Source organism: Hypomesus transpacificus, chromosome 7 (genome assembly GCF_021917145.1).
Source record: "Hypomesus transpacificus isolate Combined female chromosome 7, fHypTra1, whole genome shotgun sequence".
Classification (NCBI taxonomy): Eukaryota; Metazoa; Chordata; class Actinopteri; order Osmeriformes; family Osmeridae; genus Hypomesus; species Hypomesus transpacificus.
Window position 1 is genome coordinate 727,230 of NC_061066.1, and position 9,417 is coordinate 736,646.

The 9,417-nt window shown below is 43.8% G+C and overlaps 2 protein-coding genes across 2 annotated transcripts; one reads left to right on the forward strand and one right to left on the reverse strand.

Moving 5' to 3' along the window:
- Positions 1 to 199: 199 nt before the first annotated feature.
- Positions 200 to 2,618, forward strand: guca1a (guanylate cyclase activator 1A). The gene is made up of 4 exons (XM_047023323.1): positions 200 to 526; positions 1,329 to 1,478; positions 1,583 to 1,676; positions 1,771 to 2,618. Exons 1-4 carry the CDS (start codon positions 329 to 331, stop codon positions 1,896 to 1,898), a joined length of 570 nt encoding a protein of 189 aa, XP_046879279.1. The 5' UTR covers positions 200 to 328; the 3' UTR covers positions 1,899 to 2,618.
- A 376-nt stretch (positions 2,619 to 2,994) lies between these two features.
- On the reverse strand, positions 2,995 to 8,846 carry orc5 (origin recognition complex, subunit 5). Its single transcript, XM_047023321.1, has 15 exons — positions 8,660 to 8,846; positions 8,293 to 8,475; positions 8,044 to 8,136; positions 7,711 to 7,896; positions 7,476 to 7,550; positions 7,049 to 7,160; positions 6,733 to 6,863; positions 5,491 to 5,539; positions 5,281 to 5,371; positions 5,063 to 5,118; positions 4,562 to 4,674; positions 4,403 to 4,450; positions 4,148 to 4,258; positions 3,900 to 4,012; positions 2,995 to 3,775 (listed from the first exon to the last, which is right to left on the reverse strand). The coding sequence occupies exons 2-15, from the start codon at positions 8,404 to 8,406 to the stop codon at positions 3,730 to 3,732; spliced, it is 1,338 nt and encodes a 445-aa protein (XP_046879277.1). The 5' UTR covers positions 8,407 to 8,475; positions 8,660 to 8,846; the 3' UTR covers positions 2,995 to 3,729.
- Positions 8,847 to 9,417: the final 571 nt, after the last annotated feature.

Below are 9,417 nucleotides of genomic sequence, written 5' to 3' on the forward strand. Positions count from 1 at the left end.
TCATGCCCAAATAATGGGGTTGAGTTGAGGTAACATGATTGGTTGTGGACAGTCCACTTTCACAGCAAGGGAAGTCTTTAAGCTGTTTATCTGCTGTTGCACCTGAATTACAGCCAGTGATTAGACCCAGCAGAATGCAGAGAGGTGTGGCCCATCCCAATCTGGTACAAAAGCTCCAGCCCGTGACCCCAACCCCTCTAGATGCCATTGTTGTGTGACTGTGAAGAGTGATCAACTCTGCTTCACAGTAGACCAATAGGGCTCTACGACCGCACACACTATCCTCAAGACACCCTTCTCACACGAAACCCACAATCACTCCAGGGACATGGGGAATTCTACAGGATGCACCGTGGATGACCTCCAGGCTGTTGAGATGCACCTCTGGTACAAAAAGTTTATGACAGAGTGCCCCTCTGGGCAGCTCACTCTACATGAGTTCAAGCAGTTCTTCGGACTCCGAGGGTTGGACCCCGAAGCCAATGCATACATCGAGCAGATGTTCCGTACTTTTGACATGAATAAGGTAAGTGTCGTGACGCATCGACATAAGATGGGATTGATCCATGACTGTTTTCGATCTTTGAGCAGCTGTGGGGTTGTGAAGTGGGATGGTAATTTATCTGGGGAAATGTTCTATATATTTATATATTTCTAAAAATATACTGACAAAGAAATTAGAGAACTTTATAATTATCATGATATTATCCTAACTTCTGCTTGAAGTTACTGCGAATGGCCCATTGTTGCTGGTTGTCTTACTAAATTAAAGTTTGTGGTAAGGATGTCAGTAAAAAGTATGGGAAAATGTTGGGAAATCTTGTGAGGATGTCAAAAATAGGTAACCTCTTCACAGTAAAAGCATAATTTAGGGCTGTTCCTTAGAATTGAAACATTGCTGATGCAGGGGTTAAAGCAGATACATTTTGACCGTACCATATTTAGCAACACTGTCCGTTTTAATTGCTAACAGCGTGATTGGATTATTTCATGCTTGAGCTATGAGATTAGAGCCGGTACCATGATATTGGGGGTGGAGATTAACCTAGGGTGACTAGAGGAGAACAGGTGAGTCCCCTCATGTGTCTGTGTTGCCATTTTGGAAGAGATTGATTGGGATTATCTCTCCGCAGATAGATATAATCCCAGATGAACACTGACTCAGACATTATTACATGTGATATCAAAAAGACAGTACAATTTCAAGACATCAGAAAAAGAAAAAAGTACAGAGCCAACTTCTGATCAACACCAATTGTATCGTGTTTTAACGGACCACAACATTAATATTACCACCATGCAAAGAACTACACTCTTGGTTTTTACAGGATGGCTACATAGACTTCATGGAGTATGTGGCTGCCTTGAGTCTGGTGATGCGGGGTAAAATGGAACACAAACTACGCTGGTACTTCAAGCTGTATGACGTAGACGGCAATGGCTGCATTGACCGACATGAGCTCCTCAACATCATCAAGGTACAATAATATACATAACTTTACCTCAAATATCTCACCCCAGTGCTGTACAGAGTAGGTTCCTTAGATGTTGATCACAAACTGTGACTCCCTCTCGTCTGTAGGCCATCCGTGCAATCAATGGATGTGAAACCCAGGAAACAAGCGCAGAGGAGTTCACTAACCGTGTGTTTGACAACATAGATGTGAATGGAGATGGTGTGTTTCACGTTTGTATTTTGTTTTCTTCTGTAAATAGCCAAAACAGTTTAAGAGTACCATATATCATAAAAAAAATTAATCCTCTCCCCAGGGGAGCTGTCCTTGGAGGAGTTTGTGGCTGGGGCTCGCACCGATGAAGACTTCATGGAGGTGGTGATGAAGACTCTGGACCTCAACCACATAGTGGCCATGATTCATAGCCGGAGACACAGCGTTTAGATGTCTCCCCCTTCTCCACCCTTACTCTGCTACATCCCTACCCTCATGGCGGTCACCCATACCCTAAAGGTCTCAGCCTTCATGTGATTTAACCCATTTTGTTATTATAATGGAAATGAATCAGGTCTAAGCTTTAAATGCATCTCTGTATAGTGTCAGACCACGCGTGTGTAACTCAAAGACACACACACATGATCTAAATCTCTCAAAGTCCTGCATGGTGAAAAGCATTATCTTTCAGACAGTCACCTGACCTTGAGACACAAGTAGATCTTAATCAAGGATGCTACAGGGCCTAGAGAGTAAGGTGGAAACTCTTTGCCTGTACCAACTGCATTTTTCCAATATGAAAAGCCTGTTTCTCTCTCGTTTCCAGCCAGGTTGTGGGAACCTCTGTTGAGCTGTTACGCTCAGTGTCCGTGGGGTCTATAGCAGGCAGTTAAAGTTCAGTTTTCACCTACGATATGATGAAATGGTTAGATAATCTGGAGAGGGACAGTTCTTGAGAACTTGGAATACACTGAGCCACAAAGCAAACTCGAGATCGTAGACCCCAATTTTCAAAGAGATTAAACAAGCTGCATTATCAGTTGTAGAATCTGCCGACTGAAAAGTCTATGTATAAATAGAACTTTGAAAATAATGATATATCATGTAAAGACTTTAATATTTTATCAGTAACTGGTACCTGTTGTACAATGTGTATTGTATGTTATGAGATGCTATGCTTTGTGGTCACCACAGTCAGGATGACCTTTACAGTACCGTAGCCTCGCTCAACCGGTGCCTTCTGTAGGTGGACTACAGCTTGTGTTTATTAAGACACTGCATTTGCTTACATTTATACAATAAAAGATTAAATGCGGCAACTGTATTTGTTTTCTTTCTATACAACTTTGACATCTTCAAAATCAAGCAGCTGGCTCAATATTGATTTAGTGGCAAAACTGTGTTACAGACTCAACCTCTGGGAGTAGACACAAAGCGATGAGTCACAAGCCAGTCTGCAGCGGTTAGTTACCATGGCAACCACAATGAACTGTAGCTATGGTAACACAAATCCCTCAAGAAGGACTACAAAGGTCATACAACAAAATGTATTAGATGTGAATTTATTGTGGAATGGACAAGAGACGATTAAAGAACTGTAACAAAATGATATGGATGAAAGTCCAATTCTGAAATCCCCCAAAAATGTGATAATGAAGATGTGAATGTTGAGATTCATTCGCAACCAAATGGCCCTTACCGCTGAATTTCATACCTCTGGAGACTACAATTTTTAGTCGCTGACAGGACAAAAGCGTGTTTAAGAGGGATGAGAACCAGTGGTTAATCTGTATCTGTCATGATGACTCCAGTGCTCTTCAAAGACAAAAGCACTGTCATCAGTTAGGGGATTCCCAGGCCGATGAACAAGACTGTGACAGATGTCCAGTTGACCCAGGCAGCTTCAGTAATCCATTATGAATTATGGTGAGATAACATGGTGCAATCCCCACCACGGAGAAACAAACAGTTTTGAGCACTCTATGGTAACGAGTCATTGTATTATCATCACACCAATATGGATGCAGAGCTATGAACTGGATATGCGTGTGGACATTTGTCCTCTATCTCAACCAGTTGTCCATTGCAAATGGAAACATTTAAATCAACAGTGCTTTAAATCAGTCACCAGGAGGCAGTACAACACAATGCCACAGTCATCAGATTCAGCGGTAAGTCAACATAGACCAGTCCTCGCCCACGTCGATGTAAATGGGTATCCATCAGTGTGTCCTAGTAAAATTCAACCTTCCCCCTCTCTCTGTCTTCATGTTTTAACATCTTACAGGAAGTCATACAGGTACTTCACAATGTCAAAGTTCACAGTCCTGGGATAGTGAAAGAAAGAAAACAAACGTCAGTGAGGAGGTCATTACTGAACCAATCCATCAATACTTTGTCAAATTATCCTATTTGGCTGTTACAAATAGGAAAGTAAACACACACACACACCTGGATATGGCCCGGATGAAGTCCAGAGACACGCCACATTTATACTTGGGGGAGTCTAGCTGGTCCTCGTGGCCCACCTGAGTCAACAGCTGCAGAGTAACCAGGGAGGAGATCTGGGGAGGCAAGGGGCGAGGAGGAAGAAGAACCAATCATTCAAGAACTGTCTCAGAACAGATGAATCATTCAAACACGTCGTGATGAAGACACTATAAAATAAATGCAGTCAGCTACTGTTGACTAAACCTGACCTGGGAGAAGATGCTGGCAGAGGGGGCCACTCTGCTGTCCACCACACTGTAGAATATAGCCAGCAGTCTGTCCAGGGGGAAGGGCTTGGGCCCCAGCAGGTGGTTACTGGTCTGGAGGAGAGACACACGCAGGGAGACAGGAAGTCAGAAGAAACTGGACAAGAAAAGTGATACGGTGAATCAATAGAACATTTAGTACAACACCTTTAAAAACAGATATGTTCTTAATGAAAAAGAGAATCTAAAGACAATCACCTTTTCATGCTTCTTCAAAAAGTTGGTTTTCTTAATTTTACCATGATGCTTTGGGGAGAGAGATTTATCGTCACGTTAGCAAACTGGAAATGTTGATTAGATAAAGGACGACAGGGCTGTAAGTGACTCGTAGATAGTTGTTGCCATGAGAACACTCACCTTCAGGAAGAAGCGCTTGTCTGTGCGGGCAGGGTTGAATGACGCCAGATACGCAGCAATCAGCAGGAACTTAGAGTAGTACGGCAGCTCTACATGACCATGAGCTGACAAACCTGACGGAATGTTGGAGAAAAACAACAACATTAAGAAACACCATCAAGCCAATTAGAAGTATCTTCTATCACACAGCAATGCTGTAACACAGCACCACTCGCATGCAATGAAAATCCCATACCAAATGAAGACATGACATTACACAGTCCAATACAAGAAAAGGAGAAGAGGAGTCACTTGTTTACCAGTTCAGGTGTCTACAAACAAACAAAGCAGGCTCTGATGTGCAGGAAAAGAGATAAGGACCTGCCTTTAGAGAACCTTTCATCTCCCACACAGAACAGATGGCTGGATAGTTTACCAAAACCCCTAAACCCTAAATACGAGTAGGTTACCGAGGCCCTGTCTTGTTCACAGTGTGTGTGTATCCCTGGTCTCTATGGGTACCTCTCATAGCTCCAGCCTCCTTCTCCTCCATCTGTTGCTGCTGCTCCCATTGAACGCTGATGGGAACAAAGACAGTGCTGTCAGGGGACAACTACACCCGAGCCAAAAGCACTGGCGAGCCGATGCTGTAAAGCCTGGCCAATGGAATCAAAGCTTGTGATCAGATCCTATGGGAGGATGATCACTGAGGCTAAATCAACGTGGCGTGGTGGTCTGACCTGGACACTTCCCGGAGGTACACAGTCTGCATGGCTTTCTTCAGGTGAGGCTCAATGTTCCTCCAGAGCTTGTGGGTCTCGCTCTCCTTCACTACAGACAGACGCAAAACAACAGTTACTACAGAGGCCAGAAAAAGAAAGAGGGAGAATAGGAAAGGACAACTAGGAAAGTTCACACACTGACAAAACCACTGATCAATATTTAGTTACCGTTGCCTTCCTCCAATGGTTCACAGTACTTTGAGAAGTTGAGGGCAGCCTGTTAAAAAAGAAAATGGAAGTTTGTGCAAACGGACAAAACCCCATTACATGTCAGTCACGACTTCTACATCAACAATAAGACACAAGTTCACATTAGCAAACCACTTTCCCCCTCAAAGTACTCCCTGAAGCAGACAGAACAAACTGAAGGACAGAAACAAAACACAGCACCTGAATCTTGAAAGTGTATAGATTATACTAAGTGGTGTGTATCAGCTGCTAGTCCAAGCACTTTTCCTCTCCAAGTTGGACTACTGCAACTCGCTGCTCGCCGGTCTCCCAGCATGCGCAACCTGCCCTCTCCAGAGGATTCAGAATGCAGCAGCCCGCCTGGTCTTCAATCTACCTAGACGCTCCCATGTTACCCCGCTCCTCATCTCCCTCCACTGGCTTCCCATCACAGCCCATATCAGATTCAAGACCCTGGTACTGACCTTCCGAGCGGTGAACGGGACTGTACCCGACTACATCAAGTCTCTCCAGCAGCCTTACACCCCACCCGCCACCTAGGTCTTCTTCCGACAACCGTCTGGTGGTCCCACCACTCCAGAGCGCCCAGTTCCCAACACAAGCTCTTCTCCTGTCTGGCCCCCCAATGGTGGAATCAACTCCCCACCTCCATCAGAGACACTGACAGTCTCCCCACTTTCAAGAAAAGGCTCAAGACGCACTTGTTCCGGGAGTACAACGGCACTTAGAAATTATTGGCTGGACCTGATGTTAGTTTCGCCCAGGACCACAATGACTCTTATTGAGAGACTTGTTGCTCTTGTTGGTTTGTTGTAACTGTCTTTAAATTATTGCAATCGCTGTGAAATATATTATTGTTGCTTGCTTTTTCCACATGTACACTCTTACACTTTTGAGGTTCTTGCTGTTTAATTGTAACTTCTCTAACTACATGCTCTTATTGTTCTTCCCTTTGGGACTTATTTGGTTTCACAATGTATGCTTCATGTTTGGCTACCTTGGGGCTATCTTGTTGTTATGATCAGTGACCTATGCACTTTTGTAAAACTCTCTCTTGGAAGTCGCTTTGGATAAAAGCATATGCTAAATGCATAAATGTAAATGTGTATGTGTTGCTATTTGTATTTACAGTGAATATTTAATACCATGCATTGCCTAACCAACCCCCCCCCCCCCTCCTCCTCCGCCCCTTAATAGAATTGTATGGTATGTGTCTCTAACCAGGTGGCGGAGTTCTCTCAGGTCCCTGCAGACACAGTAGAAGACCCCCAGCAGGATGTTGATGAAGGCAGAGTACAGCTCAGGGGAATAGGATGGATGGCTCTCCTGGTCCAGGATGTGCTGCAGCTCCGCTGGATGGTCAGAAACACACGCAGACACACACACACACACACACACACAAACACACAGAAGCTATTTACACAGTACGTCACACTCTGCCACATTCATTGCTCAAGCACCTGGGGACTTGCACAGCTACAATGAGCTCTTCTGCCAAGTGACTTATTATTAATCAGTGATTATTATTCAGTGTTACCTTTAGTGTAATCAGGGAAGTGGATCAAGAGGGGCTCAAAGCAGCCTGTGCTGGGTCGGAACTTGTCCCAGACTATCTCACTGAGCAGGATTACTGTCACGTTGTCTTTAACCTGCCACAGACACAACAACTCAGTGACAACAAACAGTACAGCTATGAAAGAAATGATCAGGTCAGTGTAGCTGTTTGCCTCTACAAAATGGGGTAAGTTTGGTATGAACCTTGTGCAGATAAAAAAATTAATAAATAGTAAACACCCTTTTTGGTAAAACTACCCCTGCTCTGTCACAATTTATTAGTCTGCCTTTGAAGTGACACCTAAGCCTCTTGAAGTTGTTCACCTTCATCTATCACCTACTGCAAAATTACCAAGCAGCGTCACTTTTTTAACCACTGCTGGGAAAACTAGAACATGGCCCTCTCTTACCAGTTCCTGGAGCCGCAGCAGAGCAGGGAGAAGGTTTGCATCCATGTCCCTGAGAAGCTCTGCTCGCTCCAGCACCTAGCAACACACAAGAGAACACTCGGTATCTGGGATTCTCTCTCAACACACCAGTTATGGAGATGTTGGTGTAACAGCGATATACTGCATGTGTGTGTGAATATGTTGGTTTAACGATATAACCTACGGGAGAGAGAAAAATCTATATATACACACTCACAATGTATCGTGTCTGTTTGGAAGGGGACAGGGAACACAGCTGCCTGTAGATGCGTACAAAGTCAGACAAGGAAGGAGTGCGTGGGAGTAGGGAAGAGGCTTCTGAACCAAACAGGGAGTGCAGCACCTGCTCATACAGCAGTCCCACTGTCACACACTCCACACAGCTCACTGTGGCATGGGGTAGCTGGGAAGAGGAGAGGGACACATGACAGGGTGCTTTCACAGTTTTCCAGTGAACTCAGAGCTACTCTTTATGGTCTTATGGGTTTTTGAGGAATGCCTTGGTCTAAAGTCTTGAGAGTTATAGTCTCTGTTACATACGTTTTCTCACCTCAAGTTCCTTCATCAAAGTGTGCATCACATGACTTTTCCCTGTGGCACGATGGCCATAGATAAAGATGGAAGGGTAGCAAAACTGATCCGGCTGTTGATAGGAAATACAGTTTGCATTCAACGAAATTCGCTTTACTGATCTAGAAGGAAATTTAAGAAATAAACAGAACCGATAGATATCCCACCGGCGTGAAAACGTTGAAAGTAGGAGAAACTACCCCCCCCCCCCCCCCCCACACACACATACCTCTCCCAGTAGCGAAAGCACCGTGCCGGCCAGTGTCTCTCTACACCGCAGCTTCTCCGACACTGATTGAAGCTTTTCTTCCGAGTACCATGGGTGCTGAAGTTGCGCTGACATTTCTGCACTTCCTTGAGCAGTTTGTATAGCAGTAGTAACTATCGGTTACCTAACAATGCCTTGGATCACCTATAAAGAATTGACATGAGGCTGTTCATGATTTGGCTTGATATAACAAGCTATCTGAAACCTTAAATTGCTGACTTTCTTTGTTTAACATACAGTACTTAGCTAGCTAGTATACTTGCTTAGAATAGCTACAGTAGCTAGTAGTAAAACATGTAGGAGTGGTAAGACGGAACAGGCTACTCACAAACTTAAACGTTAAATAGTGAAGTGGAAACAGCAGTGTCCAAGCAAATGATACGCTTAATGCCCACAACAGTGTTGGCTTCCACCGTCGACATTTCCCCAGCACGTATTAAATATTTAAACAAATCTGAAGAGTTTCGCGGAGAAATGTTTTCCCGCCTTCTGGAGCACGTCACTTGTTTGCTGTCCCTTACAGCCAATCATAGCTGGTGAAGGGCTTTGGACCTTGGGAAATGTAGTCAAAATGCAGTTGTACAAACAAGTTTCATATTTATACACAAACTGTAGCATAACGAACATTTTTGTTCAATACCTTTTATTCAATCAGTATTTTGTTGATGTCTAGCAATGTTTTAGGATTATAAATACAGAAACACGCCAACAATCTTTTATTGGGATTCACTGCTTATAAGCATATATAGTTATAGTAACCCACCTTTATGGTTTCATTGCTGTTACATTATTGCCACTTTTCGGTCACATTTCACAGTAGCCTATGGTCAAATCTGATTATTTTTTTGTGATGTTGAAATATGACTATAATTGAATTAACATCGTAACTACAATTAAGCAGGTAAATTACCTGTGGCTAGACATCAGTGTTCACACCAGGAACAGCCTATCCAGTTGCAGTGATATTGCCAGAGAATGTCTATTACGGTCAAATTTCCCGCAAATAACGTCTGACGACGCAGTGACTATGGACGTGAGAGTGATTAAAGGATGCTGGTTGGCTTCAGCTTTACTGAACAACAGCAG